The sequence below is a fragment of the Zootoca vivipara genome, chromosome 4, assembly GCF_965207765.1.
Source record: "Zootoca vivipara chromosome 4, rZooViv2.hap1.1, whole genome shotgun sequence".
Taxonomy (NCBI): Eukaryota; Metazoa; Chordata; class Lepidosauria; order Squamata; family Lacertidae; genus Zootoca; species Zootoca vivipara.
This window is the reverse complement of record NC_142587.1, coordinates 40,381,236-40,407,495: the sequence shown is the minus strand read 5'-3', so window position 1 is coordinate 40,407,495 and position 26,260 is coordinate 40,381,236. Positions and strand designations below refer to the sequence as shown.

Below are 26,260 nucleotides of genomic sequence, written 5' to 3'. Positions count from 1 at the left end.
TTTCTTCATCCTCCAGGAATCATTATATTGCCTGTTTCTTGTGACATCTTCCTCCATCCTACGTTTTGTCCCATGTGGAGTTCTAATTCCAGTCAAACAAACAATACTCAATTCTCTCACAAAAGCTGCACTACAAACTATTTAGCTCTTGCCACAACTGAACATTCCACACCATCAAACCAGTTCCACCAATCAATGTCAGAGATTGAGACATACAATACAGATACTGAACCCAAGGTAAGTGTAGGATTCACATTATATTGTATGAGAAAGAAATGGAGCATGTAATGGGATGCTGGTATCAGAAGCATTTCATTCATATGGGGAACTCCTGAATTTGTATGGCTTCTGAATCAGGGCCATAGCATCTGCTGATATAATTTTTCTGCGTGGTGAATGTTTAGTGTACCCTGGCTATTTTTGTTTTAATGAAGAAGAAGAAAACCTAAGTTACCAATATTAAGCATGGCTTGGAATCACTAATTTAAAACATGGACAGCAGAGAGTTGTACACAGTGTCCGAACTGCACTTTTTGTTTCCACTGCTGAAGGGAAAAGCCATTATTAAAGGTAGTTTGTCTCCCCAGTACAAACAGACAGTAAAAAACAAAACTCTACACATGTAATGACCAAATCAAGTTTGGGCAGTTATGTATGGTTCTTTCCCACATGCATATATCATGTTTTTGGACTGTAGCCATATTGTTCAGTGCAGCCACATCCGTCTGCAAGAAGAACACCATACATGTCAGTTTCTTACCTCCTCATTGATATACCAGTAGAGAGACGTATCCTTCAGGACAAACCAGTATTTCTTCCATTTTTGTGAGAAATAACTCTTGGCATCTTTCTTTTTCCAAAGCCAGCCTTCACAGTCTCCACGACCAAGATCTTTACAAGAAATTCGCCTTTTACTCTTACTTGGTGCGAGACCTTAAAAGAACAGTTGTTTCAGAGATGATTCATGTACCCATATTATACTTCTGTTCTGAGCTGGAATGCATTGTTGTGGTTCAGGTTTTCTGGGGGGTGGAACTTCTCTCCATCCATTCTAATAAGTAGCTATGACTAAAGCATAGTCTACTACTTAGATCAGGCATAGGCAAACTAGGTCCTCCAGATGTTTTGGGACTATAACTCCCATCATCCTTACCTAACAGGACCAGTGGTCAGGGATGATGGGAATTGTAGTCTCAAAACATCTGGAGGGCTGAGTTTGCCTATGCCTGACTTAGATGGAAAACAAAATTAAGGCCTAGATAAGGTCATACAATTCTCATAGGAGATGCTCTGGCTTAAGGTCATAATGACGAGTGGAGGAAATGGCAACATGCACTGAGAAAATTATGAATGTTTCATAGAATCGCAGCATTTGGAAGGTACCATGAGGGTCATCTAAGTTCAACACCTGCAATGCAGGAATCTTTTGCCCAATGTGGGGCTTGAACCCAAGATCCTGAGATTAAAAGACTCATGCTCTACCAACTGAGCTATCCCAGCAGCACATATCAGCATTAACTGTTACAAAATTGGAGTGTGTCTGTTTTAGAATTGCCATGTTTAAAATATATGCAGGCAAAAATGTTTACACAGTATAAAATTATGTTTAATTTTTCACCAGATCTATTTGGTGAAAACTGTTTTACATAATATTTACCTTTGTTCTTCTTTTTAGATTTATGCTGTAGAGAGGATTGTTGAAATGTCTAAGAAAAAAACACACAAGAGTTTGGTTAATGTGTGTCAATCACACCACAGTACTTCATGTACAACAACACAAACCTTAGACTAGAAGTTCTCTTAAACTGTGTCCTGCAAGCTCTATTCAGACGGAATATGTTACGGAATGGCTGAAAAGTGCACTTGGCCCTGCAGTTAATTTACTATCAGGACTTTAAAAAACTGGAAAAGTGGAAATATCAAGCAGCATATGCAGCAATAGAAAATAACTAGTTTCAAGAACTTAAAATCTGTTTTGCTGCATTTTCAACAGTTCTACAATTACTGGTTTGCTTAATCTGACAAATCGTTACATCAAAAGCATGTTTACTGAATATAAGGATTGCATTGGCCCAATATTAAAGAAAGAGCTCTTTTGACCTTTCAGTGTTTGCTGCTGTAATAGATCTTTCACTTCATGGACTGAGGAGCACCAATGCTTCATCATCAAGTTAACAATGCATTTCTGGTCCAATTATGAAAAAGCATACAATTTCCCATGTGTACACTGCTACACACACACACACACACACACACACACACACACACTGCAACTTCCAAGTCCAATCAATCCTCTTTGTTAATTCTTCAGAAGTATACAGTAGAAGATGACAATTATCTCTGTGCACTCTCCTCTTTATCTAAATGGAAAGTAACGGTAACTGTGAGAAAGTTCGGGTATGTCTGCCTAGCCATGTTAATTCAGAAGACTAGAGACTAATAGTTCACAATAGCATTATCACCAGATTTCAAGAGTTTCATGTTAATGGACTTTGAAGGTCCGAGTTGTTTATGCCTTGTCCCTTCAAGTCATTCATTCATTCATTCATTCATTCATTCATTCATTCATTTTCTATACTGCCCTTCACCTGAGGATTACAGGGCAGCTTATAATATAAAAACACAAAAATACATAACATAATAATAAGAAAGAAAGAAAAACCCAGGTTCAAAGGCCGTAATTAATCAAAGGTCTGGGAGAAGAAGAATGCTCTTGCCAACTGAGATGGATCTAGAAAATTAGATCCCCCCCAAGAGCATAAGCTCAAGAACGTTGCCCAAGAAGGGGAGAGTACCCAAATGAGCACAGCTGAGTGAGACCAACTCCACCCTGCTCACTCACCTGGGTCTCAGTGACACAGACCAGTGATAAAGTGATACAGATTGGCCTCATCATCCATAATCAACTCATTGGTGAGGGAGCTCTTATTTAGAGTAACCTGGTATTCAGCAACAGCAGCTGCAGACTCGAGGGCTGGCTGGTAGGACAACTGCAATTGTTCAGGTTGGAGGAGGGGCTGGCACATGGCACAGTCACTAATTGCCTGTGCTATGTGCCCCTTCCCCTGCCTTCCTCACCTCCCACACCGTATCTCCCCCTACCCTGAACCACTATGATTGGGACCCCAATGCCCTCTCCACAAATTAAGAGCAGTTGAAATAATTAAAAACAGAACAATTATAGCAGCATGGGCCCTGTCTGCCAGAATTTAGACATAATATCAGTCCAATATATTGTTAATGAGGTGTGCTCCTGCATAGATTCCCCTTGCCTTTCTTCATACTCCTGGTTTCAGTGCTTCGATTCTGGTTTGTTCAACCACAGTTTATCATGAAATCTGAATCAGGAGACTCTTGTTTGATTGATGTGTACAATTCCAGAAAAGAAACAAGGATCACCGCCTATTTAATTTCATTACTTTTAAAGACCAAAATAGCAAAAATGGTTTGTATCAAATTTTGTATTTACAGGAAAATTTACAATAGCTTAGACTATCATTAAAAAAATCAGAATTTAAGTAGATAATTTCTATTTATTTAAAGATAGCACTAATAGAAATTATTTTTATGAAGCAGCTGTTTCCCTGTTGCAAAACATTTAACTAAACTCCAAGAAAGACAGCCATCACATCCAAAACCAAAAATGAAATCCATGTCTTAAATGGATGCAATTGATTAAGATATGCAAAACCATTTATATTGCTTTGCTTTGTGCATATAGGCAAACAGATGTCACACAAAAAAATCAATTTTTGTTCATATATCCTGGATCATCCTGGATGAGTCTGATGACAGTCCATAGATTTGTTCTGTATTATTAAAATATATGACAATAACTTTATCATGTGAGAAAATTCCCCACAACTGTACATGAATGAATTCATTATGAAAATAAAATACAAGAATATCCACAGGCCCTAAGGATTCTGTTAATTCACATGTACTATGAATTGGGTTCCTATAATACTTTAAGTTATTTCAGTCACCCAGGCTTCAAGGGAAGCAATAAAATGAGTGTGCTGGAATAAAAGCAGGTCATTGGTTTTAAATTGGGCTCAGTGGAGAATCATCTGCTTTGACAACACTCAATGACAACAGAAACTGGGACACAGCCAGAAACACAAAGTCCCACAAAGACTGGATGTGTTTAAATCCGTTTGCTAGTTCACTAAAAAAAATAAATGGTAAGATAGCACTGGGGCATAGCTGCCAAGTTATCCCCTTTTTTAAGGGATTTTCCCTTATGCTGAATAGGCTTCCTCACGAGAAAAGGGAAAACTTGGCAGCTATGCACTGGGGATTGGGAAGTATTGGCTTTCCCCTCAACTTTGCAGGATTTTAATGGTCTTTTAATAGTTCTTTTTGAGTGGTTACTTAAATTCATTATTTTCAATTCAAAATAAAATTGGTGACTATATTTTCTAATCTTTCCAAAGTAGTTATGAAAACAACAAGAATCATATGAATATGACTGCACGATTTACATTTTGATTCTATTTTTATATAATTGAATTTGCAAAAAAAAGGTGTATATAGCAATGACCTCCAGCTTCATATCCTCATCATTCAATACAACTGAAGGGCAGATTACACTTAACTGCCAGGCTTCTTTGCTTCATTTCTTACTAAAAATTTTAAAAAAACAAGCAATGGTCATGTGTCATTCACTCAACAACAGCATCAACATAGAGTGAATTATTTTGTAATTTTACTCACGTGATATAAAGATGTTTCAGGCCCAGGTGTGCTCATGCTGTCTTGCCTTAATGAATCCATTTGTAAACTAGGTAGCAGAGAATAATGACTAGGGCTGTTGCTTTTATCTCCCCTCTTTTTAGATTTTTTGCCTGTGTCCTTTTTGCTGTTTCTTTGAAACATGTAATCCTCTTGAGCTATTTTTTCATTGCTCATATACCGAAGTAATGAATTTTCTAGGTAGAAATTGGAAAGGTTATACTGAAAACCAGTTCTTAATTGTCCAGCTGTTCAGTGCATATTTTGCTGAAATCAGGACAACCTGCTTTAAAACCTGCCTTTCATTGGACTGAAATACACAAGAATGCTGAAATTCTCTGTTTAATACCATAAAATCCAGTAAATAATGGTGCACAGTGTACGTAGATACACTACGTACTTAGCTCTACAAACAATTCATAAAAATGTTTGGAGAATCATAGAAACTATACCGGGGTAGGCAACCTAAGGCTCATGGGCCGGATGCGGCCCAATCGCCTTCTCAATCTGGCCCACAGATGGTCCGGGAATCAGCGTGTTTTTACATGAGTAGAATGTGTCCTTTTATTTAAAATGCATCTCTGAGTTATTTGTGGGGCCTGCCTGGTGTTTTTACATGAGTAGAATGTGTGCTTTTATTTATAATGCATCTCTGGGTTATTTGTGGGGCATAAAAATTTGTTCTTATTTTTTCCACAAAATATAGTCCAGCCCACCACATGGTCCGAGGGACGATGGACCGGCTGAAAAAGGTTGCTGACCCCTGAACTATACTGTATATTCTGTCTTTGCTTGAATAACATTTCTTATTTTCATTCAAACTTTTAAAATAACTTTATATTCTCATCAACTATGAGGAAAAGGGGGACTTAATCATAGCTCACTTTGAAGCTATAGGATACTTTTTTTGTATGCAAGCTGCAATATAGTACCATTAGTAGAGAACCTTATAACAATCACTGCATCTATTTGCTAACTTCATGGGGTGACTGTCAGTGCTTATGTATACTATTCAGGACTCAAGGGAGCCCTAATGTTTGCAGACCTGTGTATTCTTTTTTAAAAGAAAAGGAAGAATAAGGGTCTCTAAAACAGGGGAATACAGACTGCCTTTATGCTGTCAGGTGAACTAGAGGAGAAGTAAACAGAAGCTGAAGATCTGATTTGATCTCCTCACCTCACCCTCAACTTCTTTTCTCTCCTCATTGCACCACTACAGCTTTCTCATCTCTATTATGAGGCTTCTGCCAGCCTACCTAAGCATCCCCCTTCTATTCAGGGCCAGGCAGCAGCTGACAAGATCCTTGCCTTCAAGGGCTCTTAGGCTGCAAGCTTATCCAAGCTTACCTGGAGTATGTGTCACTGAACTCCAATGAATATGAAGAATATGTATTATCAAGATGAATTCTATTAACATCTCATATATTCTCACAAGAGTATTTCATTGACATTGAAATAATAAGATTTTAAATTATGTTGTTCAAATATGTGTGGGGAAACCCCTCAAAAGCTAGGGTTGAGTTTCAATTACTTCCCTGCTGCTTCTCTCTGGGAATCAAATTGCAATAGTATCATGCATGGTCTTATAAAATTGAGAAGTTGGCAATTTGTTCTTAACTGCCAATTTGTGACACTGGCAATGAACCATCAACAAGAATTCTCAAATATTAACAACATAACCTGCACTGTGTAGAATGATCTGGAATAATAAGGACAATTTACATTTTAATAACTTCTATAAATATATTCAATAATTTCTGTAAATGTATATTAAAACACAATTCAAATGTACAATTAGTACCTGAGGTCACTTACCTCTCCTGCTATCTCTTTTTGTCTTGGTGGGATCTTCATAATCCCCTACCCAGTTATATTCTACTGGCATAGATATAGGTCTTAGCTTGCCTGCAGCAAAATATATAAAAGTGTTTGACTTCAAAATATTTGTAACAAAGTTACAAGATTAATGTATTTACACTTCCTTCTTGTGCTACAAAAGTAATTTATCATGAGTAGGCTACTTGTAACTTAATGGTTTTTGAATTATTTTCCTATGTGCATACAAGAAAAAAAGTACCCCCCCCTTTAAATATACCCATCAATCTGAATTCTTCTAAAATATTGTTAACCTGATCTAACTTTTCACATTATAATAACTTATATTTGGGTCATCATAGAGCAATTTAGCATTCAATAAATCTTGCATACATCCGTAGGATTTACTGTGTAAGCGCTCCAATGGAAGCAAAAGATTGTGTCTTTTCCAGCAATAAATTAGGTACAAAATGGAATTCTTAAAGGAGTAACCCAATGTCCTGGAAAAATTACTGCGGAATATCATGTTCAAAAAGGCTGAAGAATTGGTCACCAATACTATCTATAACACAGAAAGTCCTAATTCAGAGTCTGTAAGACTGGACAATTGTACGTGAGATTCTGTGGACAGACACACAATATGGCAGAGACTGCATACAAATGGTTACAGTATTAGCCTCTGTCCATGTGAGGTCTATACGCACAAGCACCATTATTTAAGCAAACATGGTGTCTTCAAAAAGAATTGATTCATATCAATTAGCCTATCCCTAGGCCTCATGTGGAAACATAAGTTTATAGAACTGATGATGCCATGGCTACAACAGGCAACAATTTGAGAGTAGCAGGGCTGACCTCCCAAGATGCAAGTGGAAGGCAAAGAGATAGCTGAGAGTTAATCAGGAATAAGATGGGAGAGTAATGTACATTTTAGGTTATATAAATATGACTGCAAAACTTATTTTCTTTTCAGTCTGACAGCAATTTTAATTTTAATTTTGTATCTGGATTTAAAATTAATACAAATCTTTATATGCCAATAAGAAAAGACTTCCAGCTTTTTATAACACTATAGGACCATATTAGCTTTATTGTTGTGAATATTGTAAATAAGAGCTGCCACAATTTATGTGTGTTCCAGGTAAAAACTGACAGATTATCAGATGTTGTAGTATTCCTTCAATCTAATTATCTGTGCTCCAGACATAAAGGAGTCACATTTAAAAGTCAAGTGAATTAAAAAGTGATTTTGCTTTCAGATTTGCCATTTCAGAATTGAAGCTTAAATTGTGGTGCACTGAAAATGGAAAAAAACAATGAAACAAAGCTTTTATTTAAATAACAGCTATATAGATAAAATAGTATCATTCAAGGAAAGAAGAGAAGTCTGAAAGGGTAATTTATAGAGCTAAACCAAGGCTCAAACACTTTTCACACAGATTCAGGATTTATGTAAGCATGACATTTTCAGCCAAGAAAATTGTCCACACAAGTTAGACTTTAATATTACACAGTGAAACCTTAAACAATGATTTTAAATCTATGGTAGGCTCATAAACAGCAAGTTAAGAATCTGACAGCCAGAGAGGGGAGGGGAGAGGGAAAAGGAGAAGCTAAAGCTTTATAAAACAATAAACACAATGAAGAGATAACAGCAAAAAGATTCACCATCTGTGGAAGTTCAGGACGAAATTAAATCAGAATTTATCATTAATTATTTGCATAGTGCACAATGTGCTATGAAATTAATTAGCACAGACACAGAACTAGCACAGGTGTCTTTAAAAAGCCGCAAATACACTGAAATAGTATTTTATCAATGACTATTGGAAGAAGACATGGAAGAAGCAAATGAACCTCCATGTTGTGAGGCAGTTAGTGAAGTTTAGGGGTGAATACTGATGCAAATGCAGTCTGAAGAGCACCATGTAAACCTAGGAGGGGGGCCTTTATGTACATGGCATTTGCATGCAAATTATGAACAAGTACAAAAGAACACCCTGTACAAAATAATCAAGAGAGGACCAAAAACCAAAATCAAAATAGAAAAGCGGGCATGTGTATGTGTGGAACAGAAGGCATGGGAGAAGAATCAGGAAGGAAAAGCGGAGGTGAAGAAGCTGATCTGCAAAGTAGGCTAAGGCTCATAGTATGAGCCTCATATTGACTGTTAAGGCCAAATGACTATGCTGGCTCTTGGCTATTTCAGGAGGGGTTGAATAATTGTCTTGTGAAAGCCAGGGCTGGATGTAATACACAATGCTGTAAAGCACAGCATAATGTGAGAAGAAATATGTGGTACATGAACTCTAATGGATACAAACAAATGTATGTTCCAGGACAAAACTATGTAAGATCCATGAAGGATTATATTTTCATTATAAGTGAGTGCCATACCATAGGTTGGAGTGCTCTCTCTCCTTCCAGAGCTACTTGTTCTTCCTTTTTCATATTCATAACAGTATAAAACAGCATCTTCTTCAACCACATTAAAACGCTTTCGGTATTCTTGGTCCAGAAATGAATTTGGAGATTCAGATCCCTTGTGCACTGGTTTTCCCACTAAGTGTCTTCCGATATCATCACATGGAAGATTCCCCTTTTCATCCCTTTGAGGGGAAAAATAAATTTGGATGCATTCTGATAGCCACATGAAGGAGGAAAGTAAGTAGCACTGTGCATAATGATGGTTTTGCCTACCTCATGGCAATTGTCACAACTTAGTTAAGCATTGGGACAGTCTTAGTCTTGGATGGAGGAACAGTTGTGGTCTCCACTTGCCCCTCCAATGCTAGGGCATGCTGTTAAAGGGATTGGGGGGGGGGAGTTGCGTACGTCCTTATGCCCAGTTAGGGGCCAGGACCGATAGCACTCCCCCAGACAGTGATTCCTGTGGGGCTCCCTCTATTTGACATAAGACTTAGGAACCCCCGTGGCCGGATTGACCTATGGCATCACTTCTGGCAGATGGGCCAGAAATAATGCCTAAGCCTCAAGCCTAAGCCAAAACTTTTTCATCTGCATTCAAAAAGTTGTGGCCTGTTTCCATCCAAAAAGCCAGTCTATGGTGTCCTTTATTTTACTTGGATGGTTGGGGGCAGAAGAGGCCTAGCAGAAGAGGCCTAATTTGTACAAAATGAAGTGGCAGAATTCTAAACTATATGAGAAATCTGTTCAAAACTAACATGAACGATTTGAGTATCTAGTACCAAGGAAATATTGCTATATTCCTTTGAGTCACTGAAACTCCATTTTCTGTATGGTGTCCCCCCCCCCCCTCAAAACTGTAAGGACAGGAAGCAGTGTCATTGAAAATGGGTGTGAGATTTCTTCTTCCATAAGTAACTTTCTCTGTAAAGGCTGTCATGTCTATGGGTGGGTGACAGTTGGTCTGTGGATCTTGGTTTGTGGATCTCCCCTTTATATTGCAAAGTTTGCAATCTGGTAGAAGAAGTTTGCAATTTCACACCTCTCCCCCACCCACTTCCCAAAAAAGGATGTAGTTTCGCTTTGTTATGAGAGCGATTACAAATTATCAGGAAGATCAACAGCGAGAATTCACCTGGGAATATAAGGCTCTGCTGGAGGAGGAGGTATGTAGAGGTCCTGAAGGGCTGAACTGTCTCTCTTAGTCGGTGTGCTTATAGTACTGGATGGTGTTGCCACACTGCTTGTAGGACTTCTAGGTACAAGAGGCTGGTTAAAACAAAATATAAAGAATTAAATGTATATGTGATTATCACTGAATCACTTTCATGTTTTTATTGTCACAGTAATTTAAATCGAAATGTTTATGCACCAGAAAATGCAATGCTTGCATAGCTGACCTCTTTGTGAGTTACATGGATAAAAGTATTCTATGTCATCCAGGGAATATATACTGGTGACATTACAAGGATTGTTTCAGTCCACCCCTTTCCTCAACTGCTAGGTGCCTACATGTTGTAAATTTCCTAAGCTACAACATATACAAATCATATTCCTAGAGTTTAATATAAATTGCATCACACAGACACAGCTGAAATATCTCTTTCTGGATATATTCCCAATGTTACATGTTTTGGTTCTTAGCTTCACAGAAGTCACATAAACAATGTTCTTCCAATGTTTTTAGCAAGGGGTGTTCATTAAAAGACACTTCTTCAGTTAACACATTTTAAACCCTATGTCTTGGTTAGCTATGCTAAACAGCTATAGTACTTGCTTTTGGGGGTGGGGAGTCCACTGACTTCTAGTTGTCATAGCATGTAATAACTCTAATTTCCAGGATAGTTAATTTGCTTTTATTTTAACTGGAATATTAAAAGTAAGCAGACACATTTTTATGTTTGCCAAACAATGGACTTGTTTTGATATTTTTCTGGTAACAAATGCATTTAAACACCATTTAGGACTTGCATCTACAATAGCAATCATGTTGTGTTTCTAGCAGGACACAAATATTTCATTTTGGGATTTCAGGGATAGAGGGCATAGTAGATCATCCTTTGTAAGAAGAAAAATGAATAAATTGTGACAGCGAATTGGGACTTTACTGTAAATACTAATCATGACACCTTTGTAGGGTACAGAGACTGAAATATGAGGTCTGCAAAATCTGGCAAGGTATGCTTGGTGGTATAGTGAGATGTAATGTGATGGAAAGACACACACAAAAATGGAATAGATATACATCAACATGAACATTAAAAATGGACATAGATTCAAAATCTGAAGGAGAGCTCCCTCTCAATTCTGGAAATCTGACCTAAGGAGAAAGATGTTTGGAGTACCTACTAAAATAGAAGACATTATTCTGGATAAAAAACAATACACAGAGTAGCAAAGCTTCAATTTTACGAGCAGGAGTGAAAAATGTCTACTATAAGTAGCAAAACATCTCTTGAATCCCAATAATCTTGACTGAAAGGCACAGCATTAGCAAATAGATATCACCACTGAAAAAATGAGGCAAGCATAAATACTGTTTCTCATTCAGAAGTCATTTTCAATAATTATAGAATGGCTGTCCTGCTGTGGTTCAGGTTGATAGCATCACTTCAAAGGTGCTAGCAGGAAAAACCCACACATTATTTGATTTCTAGATTTTAATAATCTTGGTTAGCAACCTTTTGAATCTTCATGAATAAGGCTCCCCCATTATCATTCAAATGTAGACTGAAATGTGCCATGCTCAATTCATTATGACAGCCAAAGGTGGCTTCAACATTCCATAACAGAAATTATCAAATTTGTTTCTGTGTTTACAGGGCGTGGGGTTCCTTAGTTGCCACTGCTTCTAAATTAAGATATTAATATTCCAAAGTAGTGATGCACTTATGAAAGAAAGATTGTTATTTGACAAGAAGCTGCCTGAGCACCATTTGGCAACATATGGAATTCCAAAGTATGTTCAAGTTATACATTCTTCAAAAGGTTCTCATTAACAAACAAACCAATTTCAATCAGATGGTTCTTTTCACAGTTACTGCCATCTTATTCTTCAGATGCACTTAATTGTTAATTTAAATAACTGAGTCATTTTTGTTATTAAGGCAATATTCAAGATGGAAGCAAAGCTAGTAGCTGACATCATAAATATGAGCTCAATGTTGCATGAACAGGGGAATTCCAACAAGGTGTTCCATTTTGTAGAGTACAATTTTCTGTGTAATACAACCTTCTCAATTTTTAACATTCCCAGGCATTCCTAGAAAATGGCACATGTTACACACTTTATAGTTCAGATATTGTAAAATTTCAGTCACGCAATTAAGAAACACTAATTTCATGTAGTTTTAATTTAATATATGAAATCACAAATAGTAATTCAGATTTCAATTGTTTTCGTTTAAAAAAAGGTCCAGAGGCTGCAGTCCTATGCACACTTACCTGGGAGAGAGTCCCATTGAATTTAGCTGAATTTACTTTTGAGTACAAATATTTCCGAATGCACTCAAAAATTAACATTAAAAAATTATGTCTAGTATATTTTTGTACAAGATATAAAACTAGTGAAAACAAATTTGCCTGATGAGTGTGTCTGTTTCTGGGTCAGAAACTATACAGTAATTGCTAGATTACACACAATCTGAATGTCACAGCAACCCAGCAACCTTGTCTATGTGGTGCAGCATCACATCTCCCTCAAGGGTGGTTTGCTCTCCCCAACATGGGTTGTGATTGAGAGGAGGTTGATGTGCAACTGTTTAGGTATGTTTCTCAGCCTTCAGGCAGAAAGACTGGCTCATGTCTACTAGCATTTATATTACAGCCAGGAGTTTTCAAACAGTAAAACACAGATTTCACAATTGCATATCCTCACCATAGCTGCTAGCACACAGCTGGCTGTACATAGATTTTTAATAGCAGCAAGAGTCCTAAAGACTCATGGTAAGATGAAAACAAAGATACTCCACTGTGTGTGAAAAAGGGAGGATTGAAATGTCAGGAGCAAAATTATATACAAACACAATTTGTTGCTAAAATTCAGCAATTGTATAACATATGCAGACTGAGAAACAATTGCTAGGAAAATTGCATGGTCTCCCATAGCTTCAAATTCTGGGATGAGCCTTGATTGAGTGAACATGTGGCGCCTGGATGTCTTGCATAGTTCTCCTTCTCACAGGTATTGCTTTATTTGAATTTGAATAAACGCTGCAGAGTAGACTTGTTCCCTATCATGTTCATTCTATTTGCATCTCCTAAGGCAGCCAGCAAGTTCTCATTTTTTATTTTAATAACAGTGAAGATACACTTGAATGGCAGGCACATTGTGATGGCCCTCCCTAGGCCAGGTAGAGAGTGAATAATGACCAGGACACAGGAGTAGGTGAAAACAGGCCGGAACTTTTATTGACTACAATGAGGTAAGCAGGGTTGGCATGGCATTGGGTCAGGGTCTGTCATCCTGTAAGATCAGGGTCTGATCTGAAAACAGATACACCATCCCAAAACACCTACTAAGGAATTCCTTGGAAGTTGACCAGCATAACAGGACCCAGCACGGTGCACAACTTGCAGCTGGAATCCTGCTGGTAACCTGAGATGTGTGACACCAGACCCCACCCACCCATGCTCAGGCCAGGAGCTAGTGCACCTACTAAAGGCCCTTGTGTTCAGATCCTACCCAATGCCATTTCTGCTCAAGTTGTGACAAACAGATTTGTAGAAGACACCCAATAAACACCTGCTATCCACTGGGAGAAAAGTGAAAACCTTTCAATGGAAGGTCCATTGTGGTTAAAAGTAAAATTCCTTTCTGGCCCTGTAAACCAGCAACCACTCATGCCTCAGTGGGAGACTCTAGAACTGAGGCAGTGAGAGTTGGAAAATTCAGCCCCAAAAGGAGAAAGGCTGAGTCTGAGGGCAACTGACACTTTAAGAAGGCCCAGTGTCCCCCCACCCCTGATCTCACCCAGCCATTTGATATGCAGAAGCCCTATGAGATTCTGGGGAGACAACCCCCCCCCCAGCTGCAAATTAGCTCATGGCTCAAATTCCCTTGCTAAGCAGAGAAAGTTTGAGCTGTCCTAATATGCAGGAAAGTTGGCTACAGAAATATCCAATAATTTGAGTTATGTTTGCAAAACACATGAACTAAACATATAAAAACAACTAAGACACATGGAAGCAACAAATCTTTCAGCTAGTTATAAACCAAATAATTTTCTAATTCATGGTACTGGTTAAATGACCATAATTTATTATGAATCTACATTGATTTATTGCAAACTTTATGTAAGCATTTTAACTTGAAAAAAGCTTGAAATAATGCATTCAAACATTAAAGCTTCTCAAGTTTCCTTGCATCACAAGTTTTACACTTAAAAGGTACAACAGAGCATCCTTGAATTATAATCTGTTGGAAATGGGGGGGTGGCTTATAAGTCTTTCTATGAACATACATTGACACTTGATATATTTACACATCTGGAGCTTCCTGGAGCACTGAACTTATAGACCCCCAAGGAGACTTTTGCGGTAAAAGACCCCTTTGCACAAACAGCCAAGACTTACAACAAAGTAAGAAGGGTGCACTGCTAACACTTGCTACAACTGGAGATGCAAGGACAAGTCACTCTACCCTGCATGAATAAGCAATGGAGCGGGAGCACAAACAATGAAGTAGGACTCCCCAACACCCTTTATCTTTCACTTTCCCTGAGATACACAGAGCACTCAAAACACCAATGAATGGAATGTCTTGCCCCACTGCAGCACTGGAGAACACGTAAGCACTTTGAATTGGCCTGGAAACAGAATGGCAACCAGTGCAGCTATTTTAAAACAGAGGTCACACAAGATCTAAACAGAACCCCAGCCAGTAATCTGTGCACTGCATTTTGGACCAATTGAAATTTCTGACTTGTCTTCAAAGGCAGCCTCACATAAATCACATTGCAATAATCCAATTTGGAAGTTACCAGAGTATAGAATGCAGTGGCCAAGTCATTGTTGTCCAAAACGGTCATAGCTGGTAAACCAGCCAGAACAGAAAAAGGGGCTCCAGTTACCAAGGCCACCTGAGCATCCCAGTAAAAGTGATGAATCCAGGAACACCCCAAGCTGCAAACCTGTTCCTTCCAGAGGCGTGCAACCCCATCCATATCAGGCTGCCTCCCCACCACTCACACATGAAAAGCCTTTTCAGGATTCAGATTCATTTTATTGTCTCACATCCAATCCATCATCACCTACAGGTATGAAAGGATACACCACCACCTTCTTTAAGGCAGGTGGCACCTGCCCTGCTCCAATGAAGTATTAGTCACTTGCTGGACTCACCCAGTCAACTCCCTACAGCTAGCTGTAATAAGCCAATATAGATAAGGGTCAACCCTGCTTTGCAGAGGTCATCCAATATGCTGGCAAGCAATTTTATTACCAAAGCCAGTCCTTATCAAACACTATTATACAGTTACCACTGTTCAGGTCCAGGCAAGCATGTTGGTCACTGGACTTGATCATGTTTGTTATAGTTGTTACAATTTTGGTGTCCAAGGAGCATGTTACAGAACCATGGCATTCAGTTCAGGTGGAAACCCACACCCACTCCCATCTTCACATTCCACAAAGAGGCATTCACTACCTCCTGGACTTAGCCAATTTCTTTCTGCTAGATGTTACAGGCCAAGAAGAGCAAGGGATATGTGGTTATGGTTTAGGCCTACTTATCTAAATACTTGTCCATATGCTTTAATGAACCAGGTAAGCTCCTGAACCAATGAATTAAACTCCTCAGTTGGGTGGTTAGAGAAGTACCAGTAGATGCCACCACCATAGAACAGGCTTGATAACAAATTCTTATTTGTGTTTGTTTCACATGTGGTTTTCCACCACTTGCACCCAAGTGGTCTCCTTGCCTGCTTCATAGTTCCTGCAACCCCCAGTAAGGAAACTTCCCTTTTGTTTAGATGGCTGTGCTAATGGAGCACAACTTTAGCTTTGGTGATAGCCCTAGTCAGTGGCTATGAGGAACAGTGTGATCATAGGACTGTCCTATCCATCAGACAAGAAAGTTTCTGTGCTCAAAAAATATTTATTAACTAGCAAAAATCAAGGGGGAGTAACAACAAAAAATATACAGAATGTGTGACCCTTTAATGATAAAGATTGTATTTCTTCAAGGGAAATAGCACAGCAGAGAAACGTTTAATTTAGCAAAAATCATTTCAGGTATCAGATTGCTCATATTGAATTAACAGCAGAACCTCAGCAGAACATGACAGTCAGAATAATTTTAAAACTTCTAAACATGAAATGTTGTATGACTATAGGGATAAATTATAGGTTAGAATCAAAGGGATAATTATGGATAAACACTGAAAAATATATTTTTCTATTTAGAACTACACCAATGTTCACTTACATAAATGGAAACCTTATACACATAATTAATATTTGGGATCTTATATTTTTTTCACTCTTCATTGTCTGTTGAAACAGCATTATATAGATTACCAAATTAGTCCAAAGCACTTTTTAAAGGAGTATTTTCCAGAGGGCAGAATAGTAGGTTCCCCAGCAGCAAACCCATCTTTGATTAAAGTTTACCAGTACTTAGCTTTGTGAGGCATTATTTACATTATTGGAAACTATCGAAAGAGAACATCATTCCATCTCCACTCCTTCCAAAAAGGGAAATAACAGGATTGGGAAATGAAACATATATCACAAAAGGAGGGTGATAAAAATATATATTTAAAACCTGGAAATGAAAGAAACATATTTTCAAAAAACTCAGATAATTTTAAGCCAATAGCTTTGAGAAAATAATATGCTTATTTCAATGTTCTGTTAAATAAAAACTATATAGAAGTTATGATTACCAAAACAATACAAAGGGTATGGTCAAATGATGATCCCTCTAAGGAACATGGAAAAAAAACCTAAAAATCATGTATAAATCCTGAAATTTCAGTTTGTAAATTTTGTAAAACATATTAGGATTGCAACGAATATTTTAAATTTGAAAGATGAATTAAGAACATGCATCAGCAAAACACTAAGAAACAGTAATATAACGATAATACTCTGGATCTGGATCTTTGGCTACTAATTTACAGTCCAAATATAACTATATTTACTTCCAAGTCCCACTGATTAAAAAACAAAAACAAATTCCAGTCAATTAACTCAGAAGGAAGTCCCACTATGTTCAATGGGATTTACTTTCTGAAAAGGATCACAGCCATATTCTGAATAATAAATCCCAAGATTGACTTTCCACATTCTGCATAAATGACTGTTGGGTAGAATAAAGAGTAAAATTTATTTACTTCACTCATTAAAAGTGTTTAAAAGCAGGATGCTGTAAAAGAAGAGTGAATCACTAGGTGAGTCACAGTTTTTGATATAATTCACATACTACCGGTATATTACCTTCCAGGGATAAATCTTAACTTGATAAATTAAGGACCATTTCACTATCCCTTAGAATGCACTGAAAACAATGCAAAATAAGTTTGTGTTCTTGTGGGAATCCCCACATTCCAAAGTTTGGGAATGACATGTTCAAGTACAGTAAATTCTGCTTATAGCCAAATTGTCTGGTACTGGTAAAACAACTTTAAAATCATTACTAATTTTAAATGATTATCAGGCTGGCGTATGGGAGAGGGGGATTTTGGGATTTTGAGAAATGTCCTCTGAATCTGGGTGCTTTAGCCTGGTGTCTCTCTTCTTTCTGCACCCCAAAAAAAGTTTTCAAAAGCTGCCTTATCTAACTTCCAGAGCATGAGGATTTGCAATGCAATCTGCTAAAGAACATCATCTCCCTCTTGGTGGTATTTTAATGTTGTTACTGGTCATAGAAACATCCTCATGTTTTACAAATGGGGAAGCAGACCCATTCTGTGAAGTGTGAGAATATCTCTCAACTATTCAAATGCAGCGCATTTACCATAATGGCTGCAAAATGACTATGGAAATGGCACCCCTGTTAGTCTAAAGTTATGCTTATCTGAAAGTGTAGGAATGTTCTCCAGTTCTTTGGAAGAAGCATTTGTCCTATGTGTTTCAGAAGTGTAACGCATATTCAACTTTAATTATGAAAACCGTATCTTGCAAAATAAGCATACTTTTATTTCAGGAACATATTTAATAAATCATGCTATAATATTACACATTACATTAATGCAAAGGTGTAAGCATAAATATGCATGGGCATATTTACAGAAATAACAGTGTATCAGTCTTAAGAAGGCAAGTTTCATGAAACCGTTCATGAAAATTAAGACTAAAGGCTACTGATATCTACGGTATTAATACAGTTAAAAATTCCATGTTTACACAGAGGGTTTTGTTAATTTCCCATCAGTTTTCTTTACTAATGTTCTAACTTGTACATATAGGAGCTCACTGAAAGTAAAGAACCTCTTTTGGATAAAAGATCAGATCAGAACATAAAAATGAGAAAAAATATTTTACAAAGCTATAAAATGTCATAAAATAGGAACTCCAATTGAAGTTGCATTTTCAGATTTGAATAACATCATAGAACTATATAATTCTGAACTATCACGATCAGCAAACAGACTTTTGTTAGTTGTGTAAGATTTATGTTTTACAATTATTGAGACTGTGATCCCACCCCCATCCTACAAAATGAATTCTAGATTTTTATCTTTATGTCTAGATCTATATTAATAAATATACATTTATAAAAAAACATTTTAAAGGCCACTTTAGTGTTCTTCCACGTCTTGCTTTTTGTTTTAAACAGGAACACTGTAACTGTTCTGGAATGTACCCAAGAAGGAAAACAGTGTTCCTTGGGAGGGAAAGGGTTTTCAGTGTACCTGCTGATATTTTAAGTGACATATTAATCACAACATCAATATTTTAGTTTAGAAAAAGCAACAAGCCTTTATATATCCAATTGTTAATTAAATTGTATAGAAGTCCAGTTTATCATAACAAATATTTTGCAAGGAAACAAAAATACAGAGTTATGGTTTAACTTAAAATAAGAAAGAAGAATCAGTTAAAAATCAGGTCAGCAAAATACTATATTCAACAAAGGTATACTGAAAGCAGACCAATTGAAATTAATGGACCAACATTATATGTCTACTCTGAGTAGGACTAGCATTGGATATAACCCAATATACTTAAATCTATGGATTTCAATGGATCTAGTCTTGAGTATGACTAACGTTGGATATTTCCCTTAGGAACTATTTACCCGAGCAAAATTATGCAGGGATGTGACCTGTATGTATGTAAAATATAGCTGACTATAGATGGGCTTAAGATAGCATTTGTCAAATTCTAATCATATTTTGTGTTCTAAGTTGCTCCTATGATATACTGACAATATGTTTAGCAGGCAACCAAACAGCAATCTATGATTGTTTATGGTTTGATATGAATAATTGTTTTCATTTCCCTTTCCTTTATTTCCTTTCCTTTATATATTTTTACTTTCCTTTATTGCCATCATTCCTATTCTATTACATGATTAACAAAGCACAGCAGTAGAGGCAGGCAGGCAGGGCATTCAGTAACATTCACAAGTGATGGCATTCATTAAGTGTACCCACCTTTCCCTCTCTTTGTCGGCAGAATAGACAAAGGGAGGTACAAGCCTGTCTGGGGCTGAAACCAATATGTGAAGAATACTCACTGTTATTTACTTGCCTGGAAAGTAAACGAAACTTAACCAAGGCAGGAAATTACATTTCCACATCTGTGAGGGTTACATTGACATCCCTGAAAAGCTTCTTACTTTGGCTGCTCTGTACTGTGTTCCAACTCAGGTTGTTGTTGTTTTTTTGCCACACACTCCTCACCCCTACCTCGTTGCTCTGTGTCTATAGAACCTGATGTCTAATTATGGGCAGAGGAAGGAAGACCTTGAAGCTCCTGGCATGGAAACTCTACCCACTGTTTCTTTCCCAGCAACAATGAATCAGGGCTCTACCACTTTCTTCTACTCTGTGTGTCTCTTGCTTATATACACTTGAACTGGTGGGGCGGGAGTCTAGAGGTGGAGAATGGATTTAACAACGTGGTCTATTCAATTTTTTTATTTTTATTGAATCAGGACCGCATACTGTAACAAACTGTTTCCTGTTTAATGTTGCATAGTAACCTATAAACATTATATATGGTGGAAAGCATATCTAAAGTTATGTGAAATAGAGCAACTGAGATATATGCAACTGAGGAATACAAGATTGTCTAAATTTTGCAAGTTTGGGATTTAATGTTAATTGAACTCTAGAGAATAAATGTGCAAAGATCATGTCAAAAACCATTGTCAAAGCATACAAGACTAAATCCACATATGCTGCTGAGATGAGGCACAATAAAGCAGCATTGAGATAATCTATAGCTAATATGATGGTGTATGATTTATGATTAAGCATCATTACCTGCAGAGCAAGGGGCTTCCATCTCATATTTTTCAGTAAAGCTGGTGCTGAGGTAAGCATGCTCTGAGGTCGCTTTTTCAAAGTTAAGATAACACCACTCGGATCCTCTCGTAGTGCATTCACCAAATTTTTCAACTGCCACCCCACCTGGTAACCAGCAAAATTATTACAATAAAATTGAGGTACAATATTCACAGTGTAATCTTCCCTTTTTAATAATATTAGTAAAATCAACAAAGTTTTAGAAGATTAAATTTTTTAAAATGTCACAGTTTACATCACTGAACCATGCCATCTAAAAATCTGTATTATCAGGATGCAATAAAGTAGGTTATGTGCCATTTAAGCTTAAATAATGAATACACTGCTGCTGCTGCTGCTGCTGCTGCTGCTGCTGCTGCTGCTGCTGCTAAGCTTGTTTGGGCGCTTCTTTTATATGTGATCCTTTAATAATTTGTTTGGAACTAGTTACAGTTGAGCACTAGAATATCAAAAATAAAAGAAGCTTACACATTTAAAGGACTTTAAAGGACACTGCCCTACAGTTTAAAAAAATACTAGCATTATTTTAGCTACATATTTCATACTTTATTATTTTCTACAATCAAACATGCTACTACCCCTCTCCCCCATATTTCATGCGTTGTGCCATTATAAAATTAATTATAAAATTTGTTCTTTCAGACTGATCAAAAATTAAGGGCTTATCCAGACTTCCTCTTCTTCCGCCGCCTTCCCCTGGGGAATACTGCTCTTTAGTGCTCAGTTGGGGCAAACGGCAATTGGGTTTTCTGTGGATTGCCATTTGTTCTGATTTGAAGCTAAAGAGCGGGTTTTTCCTGGGAAAGGAGGGGAGCAAGGGCAAAACCCAAAGACCAGTGCCTATGCACTGATCAGAAGACTTCTCAGACCTGTGCTTTCTACGTGCAGGGCAAGTGCAATTATGGACAAGTCGTAAGACAACAAAAGCAAAAACACCCCACATTCTGGTCTTGAGTGCATCATAAAACCAAAGTATACTATAAATGCTTCATGCTTTTGCAGTGCAATTCTAAATGGCTCCAAAAATTTCAATGTCCATCAGTAACTACCAACATAAATATCAATTATTCAAGATCAAGATGTGCGTTGGATATATAGCATTGAAGTGTGGAAGTGCAGTTACAGAAGTCATGGCACCATCTTCATGACGGCACATTAGGCACATATGACAGAACTAATGTTTTTAACTGGCCTATATTATCACCTGAAGCAGCTAATAGTTCTGGCACTGGATGTTCTTCTGACCCCTTTAGTACACATATTCTAAGATGCTTGTATTCTGCTAGTTCCCATCTGTCACCTACCATCAGGTATAGCAATCCTTCCACACCAGTGGCAGAGTTTCTATGACTAAATTTGCTACGTTAGTCTAATTACATTCCAGCTCTGGGGAAGGTACAGTACTTGATTTTTCAAGGGCAAGCGTCCTACACATCCGGTTCAGTGATAAAATTGGTGCACAGAGAATAGACAAAAACATTTAGGAAGGCTTTTCCTAATTAATGCGACAAAACCCTTAGCTTTAGAAAACAAACAAATAGGTTTAAATAGTTGGTACTATCATATGTACAGAGCAACTTAACTGTTAGCTGTTACTTTTATCCAAAGACATCAGGCTAGGGAAATGAGATGCTGCTGTTGATGTCTCCTAAACCATTATGTTAAATGCATAACAGACCCCAGTATATAAAAGGCATCTATTTCACTTCCTTATCTTCTGAGAACTAATCCTCTCAGTCACAGTAGGTAAGCAATGCTCATATACTGAGAACAATGTGAGAATTTGAAATAAATACAGATAGCTTATCTAACTTGTTCTCCAAAATGGGAGGACTTTTGAAGGTGTAGCAGACCAGGCAGTGAATGTGTCCTCCCTTCTCCAACCCATTTGTGTGTCTACCACAATGAAGATGAAATAACTTCTAGACACCCACAGTCAGCAACCAGAAAAATGAAAGCAGAGGCATGGAAATTCAATGTGATGGCAGAAATCAATACAGCAATTATTATGGCCATGGCAAGGATAATTCATCACAAGGACACCACACTCTGTAGGATCCCCGTGGTGACTGGAATATGTGCTTGTGTACTTGTACACAGAACAATTTTGTTATTGTTTAGCAAATGACATAGCAACAAGAAGTGAAGCTTGTCCCTTAAACTCCAAATACGTTTGAACAATTCCTATAAGCAAGATGGACAAATGTTGATTACTGGATGTTTCCATTCCAACACAATGTAAAAAGATATCCAATCAAAAGTGAATTTTATATAAAATTATTTAGCTGCAATAAATTTATTGCAGATATATAATGGTAAAAGTACTAGGAACCTAACCTAAACAGTATATTGTAAGAATAAATTGAAAACCATATCCTGACATGAAACTGCATCTCCATCTCATACGATCCTTCAACCTTTTTCTTACTAATATACAACAAATATTTCTTACAATTTGGCACTAATCTGCATTATTCATCTTTCAATATTCATATTCAATATTCATATTAACTATAAGGGACCCAGGTGGCGCTGTGGGTTAAACCAGAGTCTAGGGCTTGCTGATCAGAAGGTCGGCAGTTTGAATCCCTGCGATGGGGTGAGCTCCCATTGCTTGGTCCCAGCTCCTGCCCACCTAGCAGTTCGAAAGCACATCAAAGTGGAAGTAGATCAATAGGGACCGCTCCAGCGGGAAGGTAAACAGCGTTTCCGTGTGCTGATCTGGTTCGCCAGAAGCAGCTTTGTCAGGCTGGCCACATGACCTGGAAGCTGTCTGCGGACAAACGCCGGCTCCCTCGACCTATAGAGCGATATGAGCGCCGCAACCCCAGAGTTGGACACGACTGGACCTGATGGTCAGGGGGCCCTTTACCTTTATTATATTAACTATATTCACAGAATTATGCAGGGGACTAAGCAGACTGCATGTATTCTGTTTGAAAAATAAACCATCAAAAATTCTGCAACAATATGAACCAAATTTGGGGTCCAGAAGGAATTATGCCACATATTTAAATTATACAAATTGGTCACTATTTGCTTCTTTTGCATACAGTATTCTGCTTCATGTAGGGCAGGGGTGAAGAAATTCAGATGAGGAGACTGAATGTGTTCCTCCTAGAGCTTTGGTCTAGCTCCCAGGCCACAACCATCATGAGATCTGCTCTGCACCTTTCTCAAGTACTTTGCCTGAATTGTGTGTGTGTGCGTGTGTGCGTGTGTGTAAACCTCTCACTTCTGTGTACAGTACTTGAAATGTAGCTTACTATACAAAAGTAAGAGTCATATCTGCCACTCCATCCCCTTTTGTCTCTCACCTCCCTGCTACGGGCATGAGGCTCCCAGAAGGTTGACCATGAGAGAATGTAACCCTCAGGCCGATAAGGCTCCTCATCGCAGCAAAGAAGTACTAGGGTCTAGAACCCTGTTCCTGATCACAGGGAATCCTTCTCAGCTTCTCTCGACTTCAGAGATTTCAATAGGCTTTACTAACATAGAATCATAGAGTTGGAAGAGACCCAGAAGGTCATGTAGTCCAACCCCCTGCAAAGCAGGAATCTTTTGCCCAAAGTGGTACTCAAACCCACAACCAACATGCTTTCAACCTTATTTTTGCAACTGCAGTAAGTACAAGATAGTGCAATGTGTAATCATCATCTGGAGTATATACACATTCCCTGAAATAGGGTTGTTTACATGCAATATCAAGGATGGTTGTACCAAATCACTATACTCTGTGCTATCTTTAGCATGGGTACCCTTTGAAGAAAGTGACAGAACAGCACGTAAACAAGTTGGTTTGTTAATATGCCTGATGCCAAATACTGTATTTAAGTCAATAAATACATCAAGATACTAATGTGTTGCACTTTGAATAGTGTCTAGCTGATAAACAGGCTTTCCATTCTCTACTACGACTGATGCACTCTTATGACCTCACAGTGATTTCTCATTTTATTTGAAGCACATTCCTTTGCTCAGGCTCTCTTCTTAGTCTTTGCTCATACCTTTCTGGTTTCTACTACAACACTTTACAAAGGAATTACTGTATACAGCATAACTATACAAACTACTTGTTTGTAGTTAAGCCTTTCCCCTCATGTTTTTCCAAGCTTTCCCCCCCCCTTTTTTCCCCATCCTTTGGCTCAGCATCTACATGATCCTAATGTTTCAGTGGAAATTAACTTTCTTATATGAATCCTGCCCATATACTATAAGGCTGTATACAGGAATTATCTAAATAAGGGCTATCTATTTTTCAGTTACCTCATGTACCTCCTAGATGCTTAAGTGCTTATTATTTAGAAAGTGTTATTAATATGGCATAGAGCAAGGAATACCCATGCATGCAGGCCTCAATCAATATGCTAAATTTGCCAGAATCTATTAACTAAAGGCTATCTATTTTAACCTTTATGTTTTGTTCTTTATGTTTTGCTGACAGTGGGTAGTGATTTTTGCCTCCTCTCTTCAGCCCTTTCTAGAACAGTGTGCAAAGTGAAGCTCAGAGCTGCAGAAGGAAGTGATGGAATTCACTGGATCCTCATTCCCTGTGAAAACGGAAGGAGCCTTTCCATTCATGCAATACAGTAACAGGTTTGTATCCAATCCAATTACCGGTATAAAAATGCCAATCCTCATTTGCAGGAACAGTCATTGAGGAGAGAGCAACACATGCCTCACCTCCCAGCAGTGGATTTCCTGCTGCTTACTATGAGAGAGAGAGGGAAAGTGGCAGGAAGGTAATTTAACAAAAGAATTGTAGAATTGGAAGGGTTTCCGAGGGTCATCTAGTCCAAGCCCCTGCAACGTCCTTTTAACTGATATTCCCAAGGATTGAACCTTGAAATTCTGGATTGCAAATATGTGTTCTCTAACTGACCTATAGTCTTTCCCTGAAAAACTACCGTACCTAACTTCATTTGTTGATCTGCATGACTACGTCAGTCAAAGGGTGGTTCCACATGGGTGATTACTGCATGATTGGTGTTTCTGATTCATGTATATTTTTTTGGAACTGTCCACATGATATCTTCAGCATCAAAATGTCAGCCCACATTTCTTCTATTTAATCTAGTTTTATTCATTCTGTGGGGGGGGGGCCAAGGAAACACTCTTGCCAATGAGCCATTTAAAATTATGCCCTTGCCCAGAAGTATGCTAAATCTGAACTAGAAGTTACAGAATCCACTTTAGAGAAAGTAGCAGTAAAATCACCATCTTGCAGGATCCATGCATGGGCTCAGTTAAAAATATGATGACCGGAAACCAAACACTATTTTTGCATTTGACCACTGACAGCTTCTTCCAGCATTTGAAGATGGTTCCTTGGCTCCAAGTTACTTAGTGTATGTTACTGAGCAAGCCAAAGATGGAAAAGGAGCCATATAGCAGTTAGGGAGTCTGCCTCTTTAAAAACCTGACCTATTGTCCAAATCCTGAAGCGTTGCCAAGAAATCAAGACTTCTCTCAAATCATGGTGTCTGATGGGTATTTAAATCTTCTTTTAAAACTTGCTGATAGACATTTTTTTTCTACACAAGCATTCAGAATTTGTATAATATCCCAGCATTCCAGATATTTTACAAAGCTTTCCATCTAGGGCTTCTTGTTTCTCTACTCCCAACCTTGAACCTGTACCTCTTCACTGCCTGCCCAATCTTCAGCCCACAACAGATTAAAGGTGTGCAAGAATCTTAATCTATACACACAAACATGAACTTTTCCCAATGAACTGTGCCATTCAAATTTCCCTTTTACAGTATTAATGTAGCAATGGCAGTGACAGACATGGAGTAGTAGACCTT

At 37.9% G+C, this 26,260-nt stretch overlaps 1 protein-coding gene across 8 annotated transcripts in view; it reads right to left on the bottom strand.

Annotated features, from left to right (window-relative positions):
• The window catches only part of CNKSR2 (connector enhancer of kinase suppressor of Ras 2), a 146,723-nt gene that overhangs the window by 45,424 nt on the left and 75,039 nt on the right, over window positions 1–26,260 (bottom strand). For 6 of the 8 annotated variants that reach the window (XM_088668692.1, XM_035115478.3, XM_088668693.1 and 3 more), the window contains exons 9-15: window positions 20,412–20,558; window positions 10,112–10,245; window positions 8,947–9,158; window positions 6,550–6,639; window positions 4,717–4,931; window positions 1,658–1,706; window positions 761–933 (exon numbers count right to left, since the gene is read on the bottom strand). In XM_088668692.1, the coding sequence (XP_088524818.1) occupies window positions 761–933; window positions 1,658–1,706; window positions 4,717–4,931; window positions 6,550–6,639; window positions 8,947–9,158; window positions 10,112–10,245; window positions 20,412–20,558 (1,020 nt within the window). The remainder of the gene's footprint in view (window positions 1–760; window positions 934–1,657; window positions 1,707–4,716; window positions 4,932–6,549; window positions 6,640–8,946; window positions 9,159–10,111; window positions 10,246–20,411; window positions 20,559–26,260) is intronic. The other 2 variants (XM_088668696.1, XM_035115480.3) reach the window with 1 other exon arrangement.